This window comes from Enoplosus armatus, chromosome 7, assembly GCF_043641665.1.
Source record: "Enoplosus armatus isolate fEnoArm2 chromosome 7, fEnoArm2.hap1, whole genome shotgun sequence".
Taxonomy (NCBI): Eukaryota; Metazoa; Chordata; class Actinopteri; order Centrarchiformes; family Enoplosidae; genus Enoplosus; species Enoplosus armatus.
In genome coordinates, this window is record NC_092186.1 from 10,896,285 (window position 1) to 10,922,155 (window position 25,871).

Below are 25,871 nucleotides of genomic sequence, written 5' to 3' on the forward strand. Positions count from 1 at the left end.
ATGTATTCATCCATCCATTATCCTGCGTACGGCAGTGGAGCCTATCCTAGCTCACATTGGGGCGACTGGCAAAACAATGAATGTGTTGCTTGCTCAGTGCAAGAATGTGGATTACATGCTTGAGAGAGCTGCACCTGAAGGACACTGGGATCACCAAAGCTGTCCTTTAGCTGACTTCAAGCTACTTCTAAAAGGTACTTGTACACAGCCTGAACTCAAAAATATTCTGGTGCCTGGACAGCCTTGCCCTTCTTTCTGGCTCTAGGTCAAAGTTTTCACATCTCCTGGCTGCAGCCTTTAGTTTCAGTTTCACCTCTATATTTTCATAGTGTCTCATGTGTCTCTGTTTTTTATGGCAACAATGCTGACAAACCGACAGGTCCTCCAAATTAACCCACAAAATGCCTTGTTTGTCCATACCCTCTAGAAAGACATAGATGTGTTTTCTGATCTGACGGCAGGACGACATCATTTATCTAAGCCTTCCAAAATCGTTACAAATAACTAATAAAAATTAAATCTGTTTCATGATGTGACAATGCAATAGACAAGCTTAGGTACAAAACGACTTAGGGTTAGGTTTAGGGAAACATCGTGGTTTGGGTTAAAATGACTACTTTGTTAAACACTGAATTATAATTCTTTGCCCTATACACATAATCTTGTAGAGGATTTTTGGCATATGATGTTGATGCATGTGATTTTTCCAACAATGCAAATATTGTGTGTAAATTTGCTTTTACGTATCTGCTTCCCTCAGAAACACAGAGTCATGAGAGACAGTAGCTTCTCATGTCTGGTTAGCTCTGACTACCAGCTCTACGTCATGGTCTATATTACACTACGCGGTGGCCAGTCTGGCTCCCCCCGTGTCACACACTACGTAGCCGCGAGGCCACGCCTTCTACTGTTGTCGCTCTCTTGCATTTTCTAACTATGCTGTGAGGGACAGTGCTAGTGGAGTTTGAGAGTCAAGGTTATGGGAGTCATCAGGATTACAATGATAAACACGTGGTTAAGGTTTTGGAACGATCATGGTCACGATTTTGGAGCAGGATTGGAAGCAGGAAACAACTTTGTCACTTGAACTTAAACATAGGTCATTTTGCGGCACTTGCTGAAACAACTGATGCTGTCGTTCTTCTTGGGACAATAGTTGCATTTACATAAAGTGAGGTAGTAGGTCTCAGAAGAACATCTGATGGTTATCTCACGATTGTGATCATGAAACAACTTAAAGTCAAATTTTATTGGGCAATGAATTTATTTCTGAAGTTTTTAATATTTATACTTTTACTCTTTTGAAAGAGTCACTTTTGCTACATGGAGTCATTGATGAGAAGAATGTGTGTTTATTTGCTTCCTTTATTATATATAGCACATACTTTGCTGTTTTCCATAATGATACCTCGGAGAAGCTCCAGGGGATATTGTGCTTGTGTTCTCTTCCTGAGCAACATTCATAGTCGAGAAAGTACAAATGTGTTTTGAATGTATTTTTGGGGCTCTTACGCACATTATTTCAACAACGTTATGAAGTATTATCACTGCTTTCAGACTGCAAACTAATTAAATGTAATATATTTTCCTCTAAAACCGTCATCTCATATAACGGCGTTGTTAAAAGACCACTGATGTCTGTGTGTGATGTTTAGGCTCTCATATGAGGAGTAAATAAGGGCAAGGATCACGGAAAGAGAACAAAAGGCAGAGGGAGACTCTGGATAAATCACAGATGTTGAAGACTTTCAGGCCAGCGTGCGTTTTAGAGGATCGGACTGAAGCAAATATGTGGATATGGTATGTCAGACTTCTGTCTCTTTCTGTCACACAGTATCTACAGAACATGGACTGCTCTTAAGCACAACAACTTTGAATTTTAACAAAACAAATTCCCAGTGGTAGCTGTTGTGGGAGAAATCATAACTCCTCTAAACGTTTGGTGTCAGTTCAATCCATAGTCAATTACTCAGGCTGAGCAGCCTGCCATTTCTCCCTGTCAATCATTCTGTGTGAGTGTTTTCAAATATGACAGCACGCTGAGAGCTACAGAACAAAGCTAGACAAGCAGATCAGGTGCGGTGGCGTTAAATGAGACAATTTTACACAGTTTGCTCGTTCCTGTTCTCACAGGTAATTAACACTGTCACATTTGTTCAATTTATTATGTTCGTGGTTTTTGAGCATGCCTGTGTGTCTGTCTATTTTAGGCCAACTAATTGTTTTCCAGTCCCCCACCAATCTATCATGTGAATCTTCAGGATGTTTGCATGCACTGCCATTGCAGCAAGGCAAAGAAAAAAACACTTCAGCATAGAGTGGGGATGGAGATGAATGCAATAATGTTCTGCATTCACCAGTTTACCGTCTGTAGAAATGAGGATTGAGTCACCTCATCTTTCTTACCTAGCTATCTATTCATCTGTACCTCCTTGACAGAGCTATTCAAAAAAAAAACTGCACCACACAGATGCAATGAGCAAAAAGTGTCATGTGCTTCTATCAATAATGAAAGGTGTTTTTAAATTATTATAAATTCAGTCATCTGAAGCTGTTTTAGTTAAAGGCAACACATATTCAAGGTGGTTTTGCATGTTGACATTCATAAGAGAATTCAATTCAATCAACAGAAGCAGAGAAGTGTAGGCTACCAAATGTGTTTTTAGTTTAGTTTAGGTTTAATCAAAGAAGATATCAAGAAGAAAAGTAACGTTAACCTTTTCTTAACCTTGTCAGCACAACATAATCGCTGCTCATTTCAGTATAGGGTGAAATGATCATCTCGATAACACAGTTGAGCATTGTCTGTGTTTTATGGGACTGGAGTTCCTGGAAGTGAGGCTGGGGCACCATCTGCTGGAAAAAAGTAGTCAGGCAACATGAACAATCCAACTTCAATACAGACGCACATCTATCCCAACAGAACACCGAGAATCCTGCAATCCTTTGATAATGGAAATACGTTGATATAAACTTCAAAATATACAGTTGTTGGTCATTTTTATCATCAGCATATAGGTTGATGACTGTTTCTCACATTTCAATAATCTGTTCAACCACATTTTTGATTTTTTGGTCGACTGCCCACTTTTTCTTTTAATTTTCTTTTCGAAGGCAGCATTAATATTACTTAGCAATTATTTTATGCTGATAAAAATGCAAGATCTTACATAGTTAAGCCTACGTAGTAATTTTATTTTTGTTTTGCCCCTTTCCCCAGAGACGTCAAAGTACAGGGATTAACTACAGAGCAGGTGCAGGAAGTGATCAAAAACAAAAGATTGCTTGATTCAAGCATGTAATCCCTGACATGTTTGATTTATTGTATTGCACTAGAACTGTGTATTATGATTCATACCAAACGAAAATCAAAAAACAAATCAGGTTTTGTGCTTCATATTTAAATGCCGCTATCAAATGGCAACATTCTGCAGTGGTGGAAGAAGTATTCACAACGTTTACTTAAGTGAAAATACAGAAGTATTAGAATTAGCAAAATATATTTAAAGTACCAAAAGTAAAAGCTTTCATTATGCAGAAGGACTCATATCAGAATAAAATAGTCTGTAGGACATAGATTTTAGTTATCAAAATTATCTGTATTTTAAACTGGCGTGAGGGACTTGCAGTGGGCCACCAGCACACGATAATGCACAAATGGTCATATTTAACACGCACATCTGATATACACACACTTTGTATAAAGGCCGTTTAAGGGCTTGTATACCATTTATGCTGTTAGGAATTAACTGCAGGAAAATAGGTGACAGCCACTTAGTGGAGAAGAGGAGGAAAAAGGTCTTTAAATCTGGAGAAACAACTCACGGGTAGATAAGGCAGTTCATAGCACTCTACTTTAGTCAGGGGGATACAAAGAGTAATTCACACAAGTAGCGTTATTACTGTTTTATAATGGCTGGCGTGATAACAATAATCACTGATTATGATCATCATTATTATAATGGATGATGATGCAGCTCCTTTTACGTTGTCGACAAGTAAACTTGCGTTTGTCGGCAAAAACAGCGAGCCACATGATCTTACGCGTAACATTAGTACGTGAGGACGCACAGCCTGACGCACGTGGTATAAAGGCCTGTTTTCTGACGTCAGCGTTCTCTTCCCTGCCTATGCCCTCGTGAGGTGGGCAGTGTAAAACTTCCTGTCTCGTTTCTCCACCAAGCGAATCCAAAACCATCCGTCAAAATGGTGAGTTGATCATGTTTCTCTAAGTAATTAATGAATTATCGGGCACACGAGGTGTCCCCAACGATGTTATTAATGTATTCATCTGGGTATTTTACGAATGTTATATGTGTTAGTTGTATGGATTGTGCTTTGATCAAAATGGCAGCCATTCTGTCATCTGTGCCGCTAGTGCTACGGAGCCACTGAAACTCTAGAATTCCAGTCCCTAATTGTTTTGCTAAATTGTTTGCTTCTTTACCCAAGTTAAAGGATTTATGACAGTTATGAGTGGTAATAAGCCGGCGAACTCTCTTGTAAAGGTTGAAATGGCTAACGTTACGTGACGCTAAGGTTTTGTGGCGTTGGCTAACTGTCACTGCGTCGGCTTTTTGCTCCGACGTTAGCTGTCGTCCTAATTCAGTTAAATGTATATCGATATTAACAAAATTGTGACGAGTATTAAATATGTTGTTTGTGGTGGGGTGAGTGCCATGTTTCTGAAGTTGTACCAAGTGGGAAGAGCAATTTACCGGCATCTCCCGTCCCCCGGCTCGGCCCGTTGCCGCTTTAAAGCTAATGTTAGCATTTAGCACAGTATCTAAATCCGTACACGTGGCCTATTTCTCCCGTCATATTATGCCGGTTGTTGCTTGGTTGAATCTGCGTTCACTAACGAATCATGGACTATATTGCCAATTTAGTCAAGAAATCGTTGTTAACTGATGTATTGATGAGCACTGACAAAGTGTTGTAAAATAAATGAAATTAATCTGGGCGAAATGTAACCGTGATGGCGGATACCCAACGCCCTGCGTAGACGTGCAGAACAGTTTACGTTGCGTCAGCAGCAATTTTCGGTATGCTGTGAGCGCAGCGAGCGAAATTAATGACAATTATATACTGAAACAGAAGTGCATCAAAACATAAACATCAGTGGCTGTAAGTGCGCTAAATGTGTACATACGCAGCCATTGTATTTGTTTGTTTTCACCTTTTGACTGTTACAATCTGAATTTGCTCCCGCAGGTGAACTTTACCGTTGACCAGATCCGTGCCATCATGGACAAGAAGGCCAACATCCGTAACATGTCTGTGATTGCGCACGTTGACCATGGAAAATCAACTCTGACAGACTCGCTTGTGTCTAAGGCTGGCATCATTGCCTCAGCTCGTGCTGGAGAAACCCGTTTCACTGACACGCGCAAAGATGAACAGGAACGTTGCATTACCATCAAGTCTACGTAAGTATCTTATTATTTCTAACAGCACTCTTAAAACTACCTTGTTCCTACAGTTTTTGCATTATAAGGTCTGCAAGTGGATAGTTATCTTAAGGGTGGTGTGGGCATACATTTGTCTCAAGCAGCACCTTGTCTATTTGTCAAAGTGTCTTGCTTTGGGGGCCTGTCTGTATATAGTCAACTATGACAACTATTTATTTAGGTTATTTTTGTGTATAACAGAGTTGATCGCTTCAATCGTTTCAACCAGTCAAAACACTATTTGCTGAAGATTGTTTTATACGCAAAGATGTGCTTTGCTTTTTCAGTTGCCTTCTTGTGGTCAGTTAAAGTTGTTTTACTCATAACTCTCATACTACTACGCAGTAACGGTATAAAAAAACGTTGGTATTTTAGTTTGATTTCAATATTTGTATTCAATTAACCATATTTTTGTATGTCAACTCTAGAGAAATACTTGATATACATTAGTTTTTTGTCAGATGATCTTAAAGTGTGATTTTGTTAACTATAGTAACATTCGAATTGTTAAATTTCACATCTGACTTTGTTTAACAAGTTATCCTGACTTTCAGCGCCATCTCCCTGTTCTACGAGCTGGATGAAAATGACTTGGCCTTCATCAAGCAGACCAAGGATGGCTGTGGCTTCTTGATCAACCTGATTGACTCACCGGGACACGTTGACTTCTCCTCTGAAGTGACTGCTGCTCTCCGTGTCACTGATGGTGCCCTGGTTGTAGTGGACTGTGTGTCTGGTAAGGACAAGGCTGAACAATCCTCAGCTCTCTAAGCGACTTCCATAAAGACAATGGAGCATGTGCATTGCTCTGTGCATGCTGTGTGGAAAAAGCAAAGCTAGATAACATAGTAGCATTGTTGGCTAACACTAGTTTAAGCTATATAATCAACCAAATACTCACCCAGAGTGACACAGCTATGGTAATGTTGGCTAGCTAGCTAATTTCACAACATTGTTACATGCAATGTCCATCTTAGTCCATGGGCTAGGAACATAAGCTACCTCTCAACAGAATACAGTCACAATTTCTCTTCTTGCAGCAGATGATAAATACATGTTATGTATACAACATGTAATGCACGCATGACCTAGCACTTATGAAGAGCAGAAGAAAACAGAACAACTGGATTTTAAGGAATTTCTGCTGCAAGTTTTTACATTAACTAGCCTGTCCTCATTCAACATGTTGGATACTAATCTAATGTGTTCATTTATCTGATCTATCGTTTGCTACCGTCCTTAAAACTCAGTTTTGTAGTAGGTAGTATCCTTCATGCTATGTTTACCATTGTATTGTTTGTGTGAAATTAGGCTTGCAACTTAATCTGCTTTCCTGTTGGCTAAATTTTCTTAATGTATCCCTGCCAGGTGTTTGTGTGCAAACTGAGACAGTGCTCCGTCAGGCCATTGGTGAGCGTATCAAGCCAGTCCTAATGATGAACAAGATGGACCGTGCCTTGTTGGAGTTGCAGCTTGAACCTGAAGACCTTTACCAAACTTTCCAGCGTATCGTTGAGTCTGTCAATGTCATCATCTCAACATATGGAGAAGAAGAAAATGGACCTATGGGCAACCTCATGGTGAGTGGCTGTCTGAACCTTGTATCTTAAATGCAATAAACTGGTCTCATTGTGCCTTTTGCACATACGACACACCATTCAGGCATTGGCAGTAAGGTTATGGGATGTGCCTTTTGCATGGAAAGACTGTGATAAAACACCTTTTTGTGTTGCCATTTTGTAAAAAAAAGAAAAAAAAAATATGAGCAGTTACTCGGGTCAATGGCCCAAACGTCAGTCCAGTGCATTTCCAAACAAAGTCATAATCCGTTCAATCCAGTTTCCCAATTTATGCACTGCAACCAAAACAGCCATCATTTTCTCTCCATTAAAAAAAAAAAAAGTGAGTTTTTGATATTAAAAGGTTGAGTTGCAAATATGGGTGGTACTATTGGTGAAGTTAGTCAGTTTCACTCTTGTGATCCACCTTGGCTCTGGGACAGCAAATTTCAGTCAACTGTGAAAGAATTTGGAGGATTCAGCCCCTGAACTGAGACAACAAGTTTGTCTTTTTAATCTTGTATCCAAAGTAAAATAATGTATCAATGCACTAATTTCCTGACGTGGTTTTGTCAACTCTCAGATTGATCCAGTTGTCGGAACTGTTGGCTTTGGCTCTGGACTCCATGGCTGGGCTTTCACCCTGAAGCAGTTTGCAGAGATGTATGCAGCCAAGTTTGCTGCCAAGGGCAACACCCAGCTGGCACCAGCTGAGCACTGCAAGAAGGTGGAAGACATGATGAAGAAGCTGTGGGGTGATAGGTGAGTCTCTAAAACAGAGCTTGATTACCAAATGCAGCGCATGTGATTGGGGAACATAGGTAGCTATCACGAGGTCGTGTCACACACAATAGCGGGATGGGAGCCCTTGAAAAGACTTGTTAAAATGTCTGTCTCTGAGAAAGTCAAAATCAATTGACAGACCAAAACTCTGACTATTGTATTGGTAAATGTTTACACCTCATCTATTCTAGGTACTTTGACGCAGGGACTGGAAAGTTCCTCAAGTCTGCTAATGGAGCTGATGGCAAAAAATTCCCCCGCACCTTTGTGGCTCTTATCCTGGACCCCATCTTCAAGGTAACGGGACAGATTTTATTTAGATATTGTTAAAGTACACTGCATTAGAAAACAGGGCAGCGTTGTTCAAAAAAGTACATTTGATTCATTCTGTTTTGGTAAAATCTGAGCAAAATGAACATTTACTGTGTGCCTGCAAGTGATGACTTAAACATTCTTCACTTTGACCTGAGTAACCAGTGATGATAACCTTCTGTCTGAGCAGGGCACAGAAATAGTGGCATGCTTTCAAATCCTTGGCTTGGTCATGTTAAATTTGCAGTCGACTAATTTGAATCAACTTCCTTTTAGGTATTTGATGCCATCATGAACTTCAAGAAGGAGGAAACTGCCAAACTGGTGGAGAAGCTGGAAATCAAGTTGGATTCTGAGGACAAGGAAAAGGAGGGAAAGCCTCTCCTGAAGGCTGTGATGCGTCGCTGGCTGCCTGCCGGAGAAGCCCTTCTGCAGATGATCACCATCCACCTGCCTTCCCCCGTCACTGCCCAGAAATACCGCTGCGAGCTGCTCTATGAAGGACCTCCTGATGATGAGGCTGCCATGGGTATGCAGTTTATTCATTTTGCTCATGCACAGGAGTGATGAAAGGTTTAAAAACACAGCACATGCATAATTTCAGTAATTGCTCATGGTGACATCTGGGTAGGTCAGTAAGCCAAATGTGGCTTAGATTTGTAGTGGTTGTTCTTGGACTCAAACTGATTGGCAGACCAATTTCTTTTTTTTCTTTTTTTTAAACCAGGCATCAAGAACTGTGACCCCAAGGCTCCCTTGATGGTGTACATCTCAAAGATGGTCCCCACCTCTGATAAGGGTCGCTTCTATGCATTTGGTCGTGTGTTCTCTGGGTGTGTCGCCAGTGGCCTTAAAGTACGCATTATGGGACCCAACTTTGTCCCTGGAAAGAAGGAGGACCTCTACTTGAAGCCGATTCAGAGGTTGGTTTCAACATCTGTTGTGTTGATCAGTTAGTTTATGTATTGGTTAATGTCAGTTATGCAAAGCTGTCAGATGTTGGTCATATCTGAATTGTGTTTTTTCTACCACTCAAACTACATTTCTCTTTGCCAGGACCATTTTGATGATGGGCCGTTATATTGAGCCCATTGAAGATGTGCCATGTGGTAACATCGTGGGTCTGGTTGGGGTGGACCAGTATCTTGTCAAGACTGGAACAATCACCACCTTTGAGCAGGCACACAACATGAGAGTGATGAAGTTCAGTGTCAGCCCTGTGGTGAGAGTTGCTGTGGAGGCCAAAAACCCTGCCGACCTGCCCAAGCTGGTGGAGGGTCTGAAGCGTCTGTCCAAGTCCGATCCTATGGTGCAGTGTATCATTGAGGAGTCTGGAGAACACATCGTTGCCGGAGCTGGAGAGCTACATCTGGAGATCTGTCTGAAGGATCTGGAGGAGGATCATGCTTGCATTCCACTCAAGGTGATTAAAAGCTAATAAATTAAATAACAGGGACATATTTAATTTTTATATTCCTAGACATGAGTGTTTCTCCATTGACCATGGACTTGTTGTCTTTTTAGAAATCTGATCCAGTGGTGTCCTACAGAGAGACCGTCTCAGCAGGATCAAGTGTCATGTGTCTGTCAAAGTCACCCAACAAGCACAACCGTCTTTTCATGATGGCCCGTCCCTTCGAAGATGGTCTGGCAGAGGACATTGAGAAGGGTGACGTTAGCGCTCGCCAGGAGCTCAAGGCCCGTGCCCGCTACCTCTCCGAAAAGTATGAGTGGGATGTCTCTGAGGCCAGAAAGATCTGGTGCTTCGGACCTGATGGAACTGGCCCCAACATGTTGGTAGACGTTACCAAGGGAGTGCAGTACCTTAATGAGATCAAGGATAGCGTTGTGGCCGGCTTCCAGTGGGCCGTCAAGGAGGTAAGGGTGCCAAAATGCGCAAGAATTCAGTGTTCATTGCACTCAACTAAAACAAGATCTTAAGATTGGATAAAATCTTGTATCAGGTTATGAAAGTAATTGTGTCTACCCAGTGATCTGTGGATAGACTTTTTTAAAAATCTAAAATTGTCTCAATGTTGCCTTTAGGGTGTGCTCTGTGAAGAGAACATGCGTGCCATTCGCTTCGACGTCCATGATGTGACCCTGCATACAGATGCTATTCACCGTGGTGGTGGTCAGATAATTCCCACAGCTCGCAGAGCTCTGTACGCATGTGAGCTCACAGCTGAGCCCAGAATGATGGAGCCTGTCTACCTGGTGGAGATCCAGGTAAGCATCACTGGAGATGTAGTCTGTATTTTGTTTTTACTAGTTACCTGATATATTTGAAGAGGAAAACAATTTCATGCCTTTTTTCAGGTTTGGTCGGTCACAAAGATTTTTACTTATCACACATTGACAAGTATTTTCCAGAATTCTTAAATCCTATAGTTGACTTGCCTGTCATCTCAAAATTTTTTAGTTTTGCCTGAATAACTCAATACCTCTGGTCTACTTTGCAGTGTCCTCAAACTGCGACAGGTGGAATCTACAGTGTGTTAACAAAGAGGCGTGGTCACGTGTTTGAGGAGATGACTGTCGTGGGAACACCCATGGTTATTACCAAGGCCTACCTGCCTGTCATGGAGTCATTTGGTAAGTCCCCTTGATGTCACCAGATTTTTGATTTAGTTTTATATTTTTGCCTACATTTTTTTTTTTTTTTTTTTTGGTCAACAAAAACTGACATTTGTCTGAAATTAAGATTTTTAAGTGGTAGATTGTCTCACCCAGAGATTAGGTACAGGCAAAAGTTTCAATTTCATTCACTGTTCTGCAGTCCAGTTTACAATACTCGCACTCTGTTTCTCACCGGGAACACTGATTATGCAAACATAGGTAGTTGAATATAGAAGTACTTGATATTAAAAAGTTTATTTATCCATTACTTGTCTTGTCTGCTGAACATAAATGTTAATGTCCACATCTTTTTAGTGTCCTACAAACCCAGAGTAGGACATTTTATCTCACTTGTTGCACTCCTTGAGACACCCCCCCCCCCCCTTTTTTTTTTTTTTTTTTTTTACCCTTAATCTAATAGAGGCAGGTATTGAAACATACATTTCTCTGTCCATTCCCAGGTTTCACAGCTGACCTTCGTTCCAACACTGGTGGCCAGGCCTTCCCACAGTGTGTGTTCGACCATTGGCAGGTCCTCCCAGGAGACCCAATGGACCCTGCATCCAAGCCCGGCATTGTTGTCACCGATACACGCAAACGCAAGGGTCTCAAAGAAGGTATCCCAGCTTTGGACAACTACCTGGACAAATTGTAGAAGCCTGGACCCCACTTGGCTCTCGCCTCATTCCTCCCTTCCCAACAAATTTAATTCTATGTTGTGGAACCGGACTGTACAGATCACAGTGAGCACTAATGTTTGCCAAAAGGATTCACTGAAAGAATAAACGACTACAAAAATTGTAAACGATAATAAAAGAAAATAAAAACTAATGGTCCAGACTGGTTATTTTATCTTTTGTGGGGATGATCATGTGGAAGGTAGACATTTTCTACTCCTTAAATTAGTCTATGGTGGCTTCAATTCAAAGAATAAAGGGTGAGGTGATCATTTGTATTTTTTATATTGTTTGACGTGCCATTTCACAGCATTGAACATTAATGAAGTCAGACCTTTTTTGTGGCCTTGCTGGTTAACTGTTGAGCTGCCATTCTGACTCTGTATATTTGCTTAGGCTTCCAAGACTCACACACTGGATACCTGATTTTCTCATTTCAGAGAAGTCACCTGGCCCACTGTGTAAATGAAGGGGGGGCTTTGTTGGTTTCCAGTTGAGAAGACAGATGTTGATACACATGATAAAGCTTAGAATCATTTTGATCACTGATATGTGGCCATGGTTTAAGCTTATTCTTAATTGTGTTAAATGTTTTGATATTGCAAGAATGTAAAATTACATGCCACAACAAAGATAAAACAGTCAGACTTAGTGTGGTCCTTTGTGTACAGATGGCCCAGATGCAGGAGTTCAGGTGACTGAAATGTTGCGGTCTTCTGCTGCCCAATTTTTATATCATTGTAAATGGAGCATCTTTCAATTTTCTTGGTCAGACAAAACAATTTGAAAACCTTAAAGCTTCTGGAAAATTATGATGGGCATTTTCACTATTTTCTGATATTGTGGATCAGTTTCACTGAGAAAACAATCATTGGTTGCAGCCCTACTTGCAAATTTCGCAGTTTTAGGATGGTAAGCTTACACTTAAAAGTGTTTACCGCAAGCCACCATTTTACCTTTCTGGATTTGTGATGGTTACCAGTTATTTTAATGTGCAAAGGTAATAAATTCAATATTTGTGCACCACAGAACCCAAAAGCAGCACTGATGCCTTGCTCTAGCCTGGTGGTTTGAGAAACTTAAGGCCTGTACTGTTATAGATAGGGTGGGCAAACAAGCTGTTGGAATTGCTGTTTGCCAACTTGTGTCCTTGGGTTCAAGCCCAAGTCAACCCAACTTCTGTAAAACTGAGATGTGTTTCCAGATGTTCACCGGACAAGAAACCACAAACCTTTTTTGAGTATTCAAAGCAACTCAAACAAGATAATCAGCCAACAGTCTTAGACTAAGTTTATAAATTGCTGTTGTGACCAAAAGCCTAGTTTTATTGTGTAATCGTCTGTGTCTGACAACAGAGGGTTTGGAAGAAAAGAAAATCTGAGTGAGGAGGGCAATACTAGAAGAGTTTATGCTCTTTTGTGGATCCAATTAAAATAAATTCGCTGTGCGTATGAAAAAGGTGCAACGTGAAGCCAGTGATCCACAACCATTGTTGTGTAATTGTTTCTGGGATCAGTGGGTGAGAATGTATCTGTCTTGTATTTGTAGCCCATCATACAACGTTTGCGGTATGCCGTCAGGCCGGCAGTGCTGCAGTTCTTCACTGTCACCAGGAGAGGGCAGTGAACACTCACAATGTTAAACTTTCTAAATAGACTGAGGCTGCCCGAAATAACTCTATTTACTATATTACACGACATTTAATACGCGCCATTTTATGAGTCCAGTATTTAAGGAAAAAAAGTAGTGTCCATGGCATCTACATTACTTTCTGCTAACAATCCCACAAAGCAATGCTCCGCATTGTATAGATGCGAAAAGTAACATTGTGCGACTCTATACATGTTTGTGTTGGCTCACAATAACCGCTCAGCTCCAGGGCGTGGGAGTGTCAAGTGAACCACTTCCGATGAAAACTTTCAAAATAAAACTTAAAGGGCAGACAGAAACGCCCTATGATTATTACTAGAATAGTTCTGTTCACGTTAGGCACGTGAGTTTGCGGTGTTGAAACGAGACATACATCTTGCCTTTTAATCAAACTTTATCTAAGTTTCATAAACAAACAATTACAGGATATCATCCATATCAAGAAAGCATAACAACATAAAACACTGATCATCTTCCCAACCGTACAATAGTAACAAAATATGTATAAATATGGGAGCACTGTAAAATAGAATATAAAGTAGAATACAAATTACGTAAATATAGTGATTAATATAAAATAAAAGGGTAGGTTTTTGTGCTTTCTAGTTTTTCAATTAGTTTCAGGGATTTCATAAATAGTTCTTTACTTAAGTACAAGTTTGAGGTAATTGTACTTTACTTAAGTATTTCCATTTTATAGTACTTTATATTTCTACTACAAACAGTCCCTTAAGAAATGCTATGAAACTAATGAAAACGTGCCAGAATCGAGCCTTATGTATTTTACCGGTACATATACTGGTTTGAGTGCGGCGCTTACTGGTTTTGGGTGAAGGGGCGGGTCAGTAGGGGGCTATCCGGCCAACCAATCGTGACTCTCAGTACCGACCAATCAGATGACAGGCAGTGTTCTCTTCCTGTTTGGCGGAGGGAATCACTATCGGGTGAGTAAGAAGACGTTTATCTAAAAAAAGTAGAAATAATCAAAAAAAAACTGCAATTGTCCCGAGTGAATAAACATTATTGTATGCACGAATATATATTTTCCTGTATTTGATTTTTTCCCACGTGAAGAGAGAGCAGTTTGGCTTAGCTACCTATCTGCCCGTTGTATGTGTGAACTGCTCAGTGCGACCAGTTAGCCGTAACGTTACTGAACTGCTAACATTAGCAGCCAGGTTAGCTTAAGAAGCGGCAGCACTGCGGGGAAATTATCTAATACTGAATTCCCAATTGCTCGCATCTTTTAAATTTTTTTTTATTTTTTTTTACAACTTCTCCCATGTTATTCTTCACAGACCTCTTCCCACGGCGCAGCCCTAACGGATTAAGACCCATTTCCCCGCTTTCGTAGTCAATTGCACGGACGGAGATCATGGGAGGGATAAAACAAGAGCAGAGTGATGCATCACATCAGCCCAAACCTTCACATTCAGCAGATCAACCACAAGATGAGGTGGGCACTGCTACATCTGACCAGGATCAACAGGATTTGTTAATTGCTTTAATTTTGTCTCCATAGTTGAAGGAATAAGCCTGCCCAGTTTTGTAACCAAAGATTTGATTATTTGTTTGATTTTGTGTAAGGAGGTATAAGTGCACACAAATGCATACATTCAGTTCCCATTTTATTAGGCACCTAAAGGCATTTCACACCAATACAACAGCCCTGTCATAAATCCTACCTTCATAAAGGTTATAATGTTACAGGAGGTGACAAATTATAATTTCGTTTCCAAAGCTGTTTGTACAGTACAGTACAGTATAACCTTCATGAGGTAGGATTCATCACAGGGCTGTTGTGTTAGTGTGTATAGTAGAGTTGGAAGAATTAGGCAAGCAGTGGATCAACATAAGATTAATGGGAAACAGAATTACTTATTTATTAGTTATGTAAGACATTTCTTAAACAAAAATACTCCAAAAAAATATGGTTCCAGCTTTTCAAATGTGGATATTTGCTTGTCTTCTATGATGCTAAACTGAATATCTTTGGGTTTTGGAATTTTGGACAAAAGAAACCATTTCCCATATTGTGCATTTGCTGACATTTCACTGATGATTAATAGAGAAAAGAATCTACATATTAATTGATGTTGAATATAATTCTTAGTTGCAACCCTACTACGTAGTTACGGTAGTTGTCTACTGAGCAAGGAGGAGTAGCACAGATGAGTGATCAGCTCCTGCCTTCACGAGAGCGTTGTTCCCCCTCTCTGCAGCCAAAGAAGAGGGGATGGCCGAAGGGAAAGAAAAGAAAGAAGGTGCTACCAAATGGTCCAAAGGCACCAGTAACAGGATATGTCCGCTTCCTGAATGAACGGCGAGAACATATGCGGGCCCGATACCCTGACTTACCTTTCCCAGAAATTACCAAGAGACTTGGAGCAGAGTGGACACGATTAGCCCTGAATGACAAACAGGTAGTTATTCAAGTTTTGCAGGTATGCATGTTACATGTATTGTTTAACATAGTATATTCAATACAACACATTGCTGTGAGTACTGAGTAATGATGCTTTATTACTGGGCCAGTTGGCTGGTATCCACAATTGCACACAGAAACCACAGTCAAGAATAGAATTGTTTATTGCTGTATTCATATCATTCACATCATCATCTGTCTTGTTTACTTTCATCAAGAAGTTGCAGACATCAAATCCTGGGGTTTGATTTGATTTTTAAAAGATATTTCTCATTAGTAGTATTTTCATTCATGTTAGCAAACATTTTATGATAAAATCTACTAAATGACCAATTCCCGAAGAATGTGCTTTTGAAAAACGATTCAAATAATCAAGCACCTGTCTGTTGGCAAGATAACATTATTTGTGCACTGACAGCGCTACCTGGACGAGGCGGAACGGGAGAAGATGCAGTATGCCCAGGAACTGAAGGAATATCAGCAGACCGAGGCCTATCAGATCACCACTGCCAAGATACAAGACAAGAGGATCAAGAAAGGTGACAGCTGAGCTCTACATACCTAATAAATGTCATTTTGGTTATTTGTGCATGTGCTTTTTTTAGAATAACCACCACTAGAATAAATAGAAAGATACTGCATATTTGTTATTTCATTTCTCTCTGCCATGTGAGCCGTGATATGAACATACATTTTTCTCTTTCAGAAGACACTCCATCTGTCATCATCAGCACTAGTTCAGAGTCATCTTTATCAAAGGTACATGACACATCCATATCTTGTCACCGTATATTCTGCAATGTCAACATTATAAACTAAGCTAAGTTTTCCATTTGCTGATGATGTGCTTTAGGCTTCTGACCTCTCAAGCAGATTCGACATCCCCATCTTCACAGAGGAGTTCCTCGATCAGAACAAAGGTAACAGACAAACTGAAAACAGGAAGTGGTCATTCTGATAGATCACAAACCCAGTGTGTTTAACATGGCTGGGTGCTGAAGCTGAGATAAAATTGTGCGATTTCTTTGTTAGCTAACAGGATATTTGAACAAATCTGTTGTAAAGTAAGTTCCAACTAACATTGAACATATCACGTAAGACATAATAATTTGCTCATCAAATCACATTCATTTCTTTTTGTGGTTTCAGCTCGAGAGGCTGAGTTGCGACGGCTTCGTAAGGCCAACATTGAGTTTGAGGAGCAGAATGCAGTGCTTCAGCGGCACATTAAGGACATGTACAACGCTAAAGAGCGCCTGGAGGCTGAACTGGGGCTGGACGAGAAGCGTACCCAGGCTCTTCACCAACACTTGCTGGCCATTAAACACACATTGGTCAACAGTCTGTCATCAGTTCCCCTGCCAGGTCAGCAGTCAGTTGGCTGTATTTAGTCAGAGGAGAAATGCACGAGGGAAGACAGACCAGATATTAGATCAGTTAGATCATGCTAGATGTTTTTTGTCCTATAATATAAATTCATTGGTAATGTTCGAATTGTTAAATGACCAGTCCACTTGAGTCGTCAATATCTGGCTGTAATAACAGTGAATATTCATTAATACTCCTAAGAACACTAATTCTTCTAAAAATTGGATTGTCATATCAGTACTTAAATTCCATGATATTTCACCTCGAGAGGATGTGTGGATTTCATTCTTCTGTGTCTTGTCTGAACAGGTACAGGCGAGACGGCGTCTCTTGGGAACCTGGACTCATACCTGAGTCGTCTCAGTGGAGTGCTGGAGGGAAACCCCCACAAGCATCGAGCCCTGCTGTCCCAGCTTTGTGAAGTGCTCTCTCATCTGGACAGGTAACTAATGTCTCCCAGACTCAACCTGGTCTATTTAAAACGTTAAAAAAAAGAAGATTGGGAGCTATAATCCAGTGTGCTGATACTCTTCTTCTTCTTCTTCTTCTTCTTCTTCTAATGAATCTGCTATCCTTCACCTCGCCTGAATATAGGATTGGATGTGCACACAGACATCTTTTCTCCTTTAAACATGTATAATTTTACGTGCTAAACTGAGTTTAAATGTTTCATCATCTTTAGGAGTGGTTACTAAAATATTCACCAAACTCTATCAACTGCACAAACTTGTCGTAAGTTGCTCGATTCAGCCTGATGAATGCCACCTGTTTATGAGGAGATGTGCATTCATGAGATCTGAGCATTAGCATAATCAACGCCCCTAAGATTGCAGTTAGCAGTGTAAGTGTAGTAGTATTAGACCCAAAATAATTAGAGAATATTGATAGTACAACACAAAGCGGTGCATGACTAATATGAAGAGGCCGTGGGGGTGACGTGACAGCCAAGGAGATAAGAGACGAGAGAATATTACAGCGTACAGTAGGTGATGTTAACACTGTCAGGTGCAACAGAGGATAATACTGGACAGCAACCTGCTTAAAGACCCTGAGGTAGCTGTTGGAGGGAGATAATTTTCCAACAACTACTGAAATGTTCAAATTGCTGTGCCAAAATATGTCAATAAAATTACAATTAATAAATGAAATTTGGGTTCATATTTAAACTTCAAATTCATTCAGATGAAGCCATTATCATTCTTAAGTAAAACAAGTGTGTTTTCCTGTGAAGAAAGGAAACACACTGTCCCTTCATGACCACTCTGGTTCTCGACCACTCGTACATTTTTTTCATACAAGACAAACTTCTACATACAAGAGGACTGAATTCTCTTTCATGCCAGAACAAATCTGTTTGTACGACTGGTTCTCGCATGGGGACCATTGCCTTTACTCTTGAGGTCCAGTGCTGTCAACAGTGCACACTAATCAGGTGCAGCCTTGTAAAAAAAAAAAATATATTGTTAAGTGTGTGTGTCCAGGGTCGCTTTGCCATCAATCGGATGCCCCCTAAGTGCAGAATCTAGAAAAGTGTAACTTATGATCTGCTTACTTTACTACTGTATAATACTAGTATATGTTTTGGTTCTGTACGTGTCTTGCAGTATTAGTAATCCTCCAAGTCATTACACATTTGATTGCTTCCATAGATGAGAAGTATCAAGCCAAAGTTTATGGTCAGGTCTGAAGCAGGTTGGTGGTGCCAGCTCAGATAAACTTGGCTAACTACCTGATAACGAGCAAATTGTTTAAGAAAACATCCGTTATTATCCACATTATTATTGGATCTTAGTTCAACACTATTTTCCATTTAAATGTGTTTGTAATTCTCAACTTTTCAAGTCTCAAAGCCCATATATAATATTCATTCATTCATTCCAATATTTTCTTTTTTTTTCTAACTGCGTGCTTTAATTCATTGTCAGTGAGAAGTTATGAGGAGACTCCAGCTGGAGACCCTTTCATTCCTGCGTCAGAGGACACATGACAGGCTCGGTGGTATTAAGTCAAGTCAGTGCCATTCAACAGAGCATATGGATATCTCAAGGATAGTAAAGGCAAGGGTACAAACACTTCAAAAGACCACACACAGTCCATATCTACTTGCCGCTTCTCTATGAATATGTGTATTCTGTAGAATATGTGTATTCATGCACATGAGTTTTTTGTGAATGTAAATCTGTGTGGCAGTGTTGAGGATTTTTACAGTTCAGGAATTTCATGAAATGTAATGTCATTTTATCCTCTGAACTTCCTTAATTAAGTACATTTGGATTGACCCCAACCCTATTGTGTAGTGTCAGGCCCATGACTTGTCCAGTAAGACAAGCCTAATTATTAGTTTACAAAAAATGCCATTTGGCATTTGGTGGGTGGGGAATGTGTACGTAGTGTTATTTAGAGTGCATGAAAAAAAAAAACTGGAAGGGGTAAAAAAGAAGTGTCGGTGTGTACATGTATACATTTACATTGATAATGGCAGGTTGATGAATGGACAGTTTCACATGTTGACAGGATATTATATATTTGTGAAGTATATTTGTATTTTCTGAAATGTTCATTAAACCATACTGAAAATGTTTCCAACAAAAAGTGAATGTGTGCAATTTTGCTTTTTTTAAAATGCCCCATCTCAAGTTTAAATCAAATCCCAAAACAACTGTTTTCCCCTCTCAAATATGCAAGCCCCCCCAGAGGTAGTAGATGGAGGGGTGTTGTGATCCAGCAGGGGGAGCTGTTGGCCCACACAGGAAACAGTCTGGACTCTTGGACCAGCGTTTAAGGGTATATCAGTCTGGTTGGTGGCAGGATTTTTAACTGGAAGGATAAAAGTGGGATGACCGGTTTTGCTAATGGGCTACTCAGTCATACCAAGGCACCAAGATGAACAGTTTATGACAAATTATCTATTTAGATTTTTCTGTATTGTGTAAAGACACCAACAGTTCATCTGCTTCCAGTCAAGCATCACTTAACTAAATCGCCTCACCTGCGTTACCTTCCTACAGGAAAATCCCTGCATCACTGGGAAATTTCAAAATCTTTCAAACTCCTGAAATCCTGGTGCATGCAGCGCAATAAGTGATGGCAGTCAGCATATGATGATCACTTGTAAACACAGCATGTCACAAAGCTCAGAGGCTCAGTATATGGGGCTCCTTGCGTTGCCTTATTTCTGACCCTCTTGCTGTCAGTGTTTGTGAAGATGAATGTCCTTTAAGTGACTCACTGCTAAGTAATTATTACCTAGTCGCTTTCCTCTGGAGTCCTAGTATTTGCTTAAAAGTAACGCTGGCGTGTTGATAATGTGATGTTATTTGAGAGGAGACCAGTTGAGGATTTCCTAAGATATTTATGAGAGATATGTTGGGGTAATAATCGGGTGTTTCTCACATACACACCCCCTCCACGCCATCACCAGCGCTCTGACGTCACTGCCAGGCGCTGTCCACGCAGCGGTGGTGCTGAAGCTGAACAAGATGGCTGTGTGTTGGGGAGCGGAGAGCTGAGAGAGAAGGGGGCAAAGGAGTCTCGCATTTAGACGGACACGCCGTAAAGAAAGACAGAGGGGACTGCGACTCTGGCGTTCACTCTCGAAGTGTGAAGAGTTTTTATTTTTGTCCGGCGTTAACGAGCCCCGCCGGGCCCTGTCTCTGCGAGCGACGGCAGGCTTCTCCATCTCCAGCCCAGCGATTCATTCCCAGGCGCTGTGTTGCACGGATCAGCTCAATTACGGAAGCTGGTGAAGAAGCTGGACCCTGCACTGAAGGCGCATATATAAGAAATGTCATTGCTGTGTGTTGGAGGTAAGAGAAAAACTAACCATGTCTCGGCAGGACTTGGCTGTCCGTTTCCTCGAGCAGCTTAAATAGCTCTTATCTCTACACCTTTCTGGCATTTACCTGTGAGGATAACGATCAATATTTTCGAATAGCCAACCTGCACAGGAATGTTGTTAAGATGTGCTGTTAAATGCTGTTTTAACGCAAATCCCATTAATAGAGCGAATACTTCACATCACCTTTGGCGATTTTGCATATTTCTACTCCGTTCCGTTTTCGACTGTTAGTCACCCTGAAATGTTTCACTCCAGCTGTCTTGGATGACACCCTGGGTTCCTTTTACAAAAGCTGGCATCGCTACAACCGGATCGATTTATGGAGTAGGTGTATGCTTTCTGGCAGCCGCTGTCAAACATAGTAAAACAAGATGTAATCCACTCTCAGGTTGTCCCTGTGTAACAGAAGCGTGGGGTGTTTTATGTTTCACGTCAAAAAAGCAGATAGCATTTTGATTGCAAGTCGTCTCCAGTGCAGACATTTCATCTCAGTTTTCACGCGTAATTGCGCGGAGCAAAAAAAAAAAAAAAAGAAGAAAAGGCGTGTGCAGCAGTACCGGGTTTCTTTACAGTAGGATATTTCTTTAAGCCACGTGATTGGTTGCAGCATTCTTACATTATATTTCTCCTGTTGATTGGGCCCGATAGAGATAACAGCAGCCTGTTCTGTCTTTGAATGATTCAAGGTTCCCCAGTGGTGTCCAAATTACTTTTCTACTGTACACAGGCTCACTGACTCATCACATTGCACTATATTATGACTGCTTGTCAAATTTCTTCCTTCATAATTGTGTATTTGTCTTTTTTTTTCCATTAAGCCTATGATGTTGCCTGTGATGTATTTCTCCAGTGAAACAAGTAGAAAGTGAGAGCTCTCATCTGTTTTACATTTAAGGCCTTATCTGTGAATCTGTGATAAGTATATATGTTTGGTCATATCTAAGATGTGAAGTCATGTTGGTTTTGGTGAGTTTTCCTGAACATCCTTGTATCAGGAGCTCTAAATAGGCTAAAGACCTCCACTTATTAAGCTTTTATTTCTTCTAATTAACCAAATCAGAGTGCTTTGCTGTCAGATATGATTTAAATTGAATTGCGTAACTGCCCAAGAGGAAACCGGTTGGCTAGACTGTGCAAATGTCTAGAGAGTGAAATATCATTATCCAGGGGAACTCCTGTAAGCTTCTCAACAACCTCTGGTCATCCCCAGATCCCACTTTCACAACCAAAAGTTTAACCCATTTATCCACATACAAATCCCGCCTGTCATTCCCGTCCTTGGAATCACGCTTAAAGTTTCATAAGGATTAAAAATGCTCCCCTTTTAGAGTAATTATTTAAGGTTATTTACACTCCCTCTTAGCAAGGAGAAGTTCTTTATGAGTGTTTTACGACACTCAGAACCTCAAAATGAAATTCATGTTGTTAAAGCATTCAGTAATTTGATGCAGAAGAAGTGATTTGTTACTCTTAAATAGGGTTTTAACAGACCTGCAGCTCTCTTAAATCCTCAATGAACTGGTATGAGTTTCCCAAGTTGCAACTCCTGAATAAGTCCTGAGCCTATAATTAGGAACAAATGTGCACTCTGAGAATTTTGGGCTCCTTTTCTTCCCTGAGACATTTGATCAATGTGGTGCCTGATCTTATTTATCAGGGAGCGGTGAAGGAAAGATGGAAAAGTGATTCCCTCAAGCTTCAGATTCACAGAGAGGTTGGAGCAGGCTTGTAGTGTTTATGAAGGGGCTCCTATATTGTTGACACCGGTGCTGGAGCTGATTGCACAGATGTCAGGTTTGAGATTCAGGCTTGTTGGTGGTCCCTTTACGCTTTGTTGGCATAGCAACCCCAATGGTATTTTAGGTCTCTGCTGGCATTTTCTCATTAGTGTCAACACACTCTGTTATAGCCCTGCAGCTAGGTTTATATTGATATTATACTTTTTCACGGTGGCTGTGAGAAGAATGAGGAAATAAAGAGGATGATGCGCGTGCATGGTGACATGAGTTGGGCTGATAAACATTGCAGTCAGTGATGTGGCATTGCCTGGTCAGAGATGTGTGTGTAGACTCTACTTCCATGTCATGCGATGTTAGATGTAGTCTTTGAAATGATAGCCTGTGCCACAAAGGCTGAATAAGCATGTTCAGATCTGGCAACCATCCTCTTTCTGTCACCGCCTGTAGCGAGATGCCAATTCACACATTATAACTTTATAACGGAGAGACATCCTCATTGGTGTCACCTTGTTTCATTAAAGCATGATCCAAACATCTATTTAAGATTATTTACATATGTATTGAGCTCATTAGGGAAGAATGTTTTCAAAAGAAGTGAGAAAGTCCAACATTAGAAATTAATACGGCTAGTTCTGTGTCTTATTACCATTTCAAACACACTGCTGTGTTACTGTAATAATGACTAGGGTTACTGGGAGTCTGGAAATAGTTGGGAGGAATTGTGTTTTAATGGAAATATATACAGTAGATGTACTGTAGCACTCAAATTCTGTGGTTAATGATTCCAAGGCTACATATACTGTTATATATAGCCTTGGAATCAATACAGTAAATAATGTATATATACTGTAAGTCTGCACTGTCTTTATATTTTGCACCTACATTTTCAGATTCTAAAGTCTCTCACAGGTTTTGGTCAGTCTGTATGAAAGGAGTATTCAGTCATCACCATTGCATACTTTAATAGAAGTCATTCTCTAATCATTATCATTATTATTATTGATATATTCCCAAATGTATACTGCAGGTGTGTGACTGAACTTTGTCAGGCAGAGCACACAGGGACATGCTGTAACGACCTCTCAGGCTTTGTAACTGTTTTCTCACTCAATTGTGCACTTGAGACATTTCTCTCTTTTTTTGTGTGTGTCAAAATCTTTAGATTTGTCTTCACTGCATTGTGTGTGTCAGTATAATTGCTCTGAAGTGTGGGCTCTTTGAAAGCTTTTGATTGGAAAACCTCAGGAAATGAAAAAGACCCCTTAGCTTCTCCACACCAGGGCACGAGTGAATGCATTTGTCCAATTTTCTTCAGCAAAGGAAGAGAAAATGAGATTCTGTAATTGCTGTGGCAGGTGCTCAACGTTTTCTGTTGAGGGTTTGCAGAAAATATGTAACACTTGTTTTTTTTTTCACCTATTCCCCTTCACTCCTTCCCCTGTGCTGTAACTGCAGCAATGGTGGTTTAGTCTCATGCCCGTGAGCTGTAAGTACCCCCCCCCAACCCCACCAACACACACACTCCCCTTTCCCGGCACCCCCCCCCCCCCCCCCCACCCCTGTCACACTGAAGTGGTTATTTTTAGTGTTGGGGATGCAGCTCGCTCTGCCTGCATCCGGCTGCACAGAGAGATTAATGGAGCACAAGAGAAAGAGATAGAAAGGGAGCACACGTGCATACTCGCCACATGGCAGGGGGAGCTTGTAGGAGCGAGTGATTGAGTGAGAGAGAGAGAGAGAGAGAGAGGAGCATGACTGGCTGATGGGGAGGAGAGGACTGTGTATGAGAGCGACGGAGAGTGTTGGCAAGGGTGCAGGAAGGTGCATCTGTCATTTGCTGTCTATTTAAAGCAAAGAAAAAAGTAATTTGAACGCCTCTTTCTCCGATGAATATTCAGTGTATTCAACCTTCCTTACCCCATAGGCCTGACTGCCTTGTCAGCAGCTGAAATATCAGGAAGGGGATTTCACTTTTGAAGTTGACTAAGAAGCACATGCTCCACCAGACCACTCACTCCGGCACCTGCCTCATGAATCAGACCCATATTCAAGTGATAGGCATTATCCCAAGGGTTTGCTGGGGTGACGCTATTTTTAGAAGCCAATTTGTCCGCAATGATTATCATGCTTGCTCTGCTGTCACTGACTAAGAAAATGACTCAGAATGTGTTTCTTTGTCAGCATCACTTTTGCTGCTCTAAGTATTAGGCTTTTTCTTGATTGAATAACAGGGGGTGTTTATTTATTTAGTTCTCTCTATTATAGAGTTGGACTGTCATATATTATAAAGTCATTCTTCTTGCAGCCAAGCACACATGCTCAGGGGGTTCATACAGGCTTGCTGTTGATGTCCAATTAGATTGATTTTAAATTATTCCCTGTATTTCTTTCCTGAAATGTAACATCAGTGAAAAGAGGCAATCAGCAGGGATTAAAAAACCAGAGCTCTGAATATTAATACCTCACTGCTGAACACGGGGATGCTGGGCTTCAGCAGGGTGCCGGATTGAATGAATAATGAATAGGCTTTTTCACGTCATTGTGGTTTTAAAAGTCATTCTGGTACCTTCAGAGGTCTCTGTGTGGAGGAGCTGGCAGTGGCACCTCAGCAGAGCCTCATCTATTGTGTTAGACAAAAAGCAGCACCGCTCTGTCTTTTATCCAACACCTCCTGTTGTCATACATGCAGGAATACATACATACACGTCATTCAGAGAGGACAAGGCATGTGGCCGCTCTCCTGCCTGGCATCACCTTTTAGTCTCACCTGCACAAACTGTCCTTCTGGCCCTGTGACTCAGAGATTCTGACACCTCCTGCTGAACGGATGCAGTCTGTCATATTGAGATTGTGGCATTCTGCCCAAAGAGGAGGAGAGGAGACCCAGGCTGAGAAGAGCAGCCCCCCACCCTCTCTCTCTCTAAAATGCCAGGCTCTTGTCAATCACCAGCCAACCATACTTTCATGCACATGAGCTACAGGCCTGTCTGGATAGTAGGCTAAAGTCACATCACGCTGTAAGCATAGGTCTGTGGATTCACTGAATGTTGATGTTCTGCATTTGCAGCATGAAAATGTGAAATCTTTGAAAACCGTCATGTTAGCGTGTTTGGAAATGTGATGTTTTAGCGCACTTTTTCCACAGTTAGACTGATTTCTTGTGTGTTTTCTCCATTTGTTTGCAGTGAAGAAAGCCAAGCTTGATGGACCCCAAGGTGAGTTGTGACCTAAGATCATCCATTTGTTACTTATTTTCATTGAATCAGGTTGTTTCATATAAATCCACACACAATAGCATGACCGATGTTTTTGTATTTTACTTTTTACAGAGAAATTTAACACATACGTGACCCTGAAGGTGCAGAATGTTAAGAGCACAACCATCGCGGTGCGCGGCAGTCAGCCATGCTGGGAGCAGGATTTCATGTTGTGAGTGCTGCTTGCCCTCTCT

The 25,871-nt window shown here is 40.9% G+C and overlaps 3 protein-coding genes and 1 non-coding gene across 6 annotated transcripts in view; all 4 read left to right on the forward strand.

Moving 5' to 3' along the window:
* The first annotated feature begins 4,123 nt into the window (after positions 1 to 4,123).
* LOC139288328 (elongation factor 2b-like) lies at positions 4,124 to 11,554 on the forward strand. The gene is made up of 13 exons (XM_070909628.1): positions 4,124 to 4,209; positions 5,215 to 5,429; positions 6,005 to 6,186; positions 6,819 to 7,030; positions 7,593 to 7,771; positions 7,984 to 8,089; positions 8,381 to 8,633; positions 8,832 to 9,027; positions 9,161 to 9,527; positions 9,629 to 9,982; positions 10,151 to 10,333; positions 10,567 to 10,699; positions 11,185 to 11,554. The coding sequence occupies exons 1-13, from the start codon at positions 4,207 to 4,209 to the stop codon at positions 11,376 to 11,378; spliced, it is 2,577 nt and encodes an 858-aa protein (XP_070765729.1). The 5' UTR covers positions 4,124 to 4,206; the 3' UTR covers positions 11,379 to 11,554.
* On the forward strand, positions 8,225 to 8,292 carry LOC139288342 (small nucleolar RNA SNORD37). Its single transcript, XR_011597439.1, has one exon. It is a non-coding gene; the product is annotated as a small nucleolar RNA SNORD37 (small nucleolar RNA).
* Positions 11,555 to 13,946: 2,392 nt separating the features above from the next.
* On the forward strand, positions 13,947 to 19,420 carry hmg20b (high mobility group 20B). 3 transcript variants are annotated; one of them, XM_070909080.1, is made up of 9 exons: positions 13,947 to 13,994; positions 14,405 to 14,506; positions 15,273 to 15,473; positions 15,894 to 16,014; positions 16,182 to 16,234; positions 16,329 to 16,395; positions 16,625 to 16,840; positions 17,153 to 17,285; positions 18,769 to 19,420. In XM_070909080.1, exons 1-9 carry the CDS (start codon positions 13,947 to 13,949, stop codon positions 18,779 to 18,781), a joined length of 954 nt encoding a protein of 317 aa, XP_070765181.1. In that variant the 3' UTR covers positions 18,782 to 19,420. The 3 variants fall into 3 exon arrangements, with proteins under 3 accessions (XP_070765181.1, XP_070765182.1, XP_070765183.1); XM_070909081.1 differs by having other exon boundaries at positions 13,969 to 13,994; positions 14,349 to 14,506; XM_070909082.1 differs by having other exon boundaries at positions 13,969 to 13,994; positions 14,349 to 14,506; positions 16,185 to 16,234.
* A 1,207-nt stretch (positions 19,421 to 20,627) lies between these two features.
* The window catches only part of unc13a (unc-13 homolog A (C. elegans)), a 42,952-nt gene continuing 37,708 nt past the window's right edge, over positions 20,628 to 25,871 (forward strand). The window contains exons 1-3 of the mRNA XM_070909632.1: positions 20,628 to 20,649; positions 25,606 to 25,635; positions 25,750 to 25,849. Of these exons, the coding sequence (XP_070765733.1) occupies positions 20,628 to 20,649; positions 25,606 to 25,635; positions 25,750 to 25,849 (152 nt within the window). The remainder of the gene's footprint in view (positions 20,650 to 25,605; positions 25,636 to 25,749; positions 25,850 to 25,871) is intronic.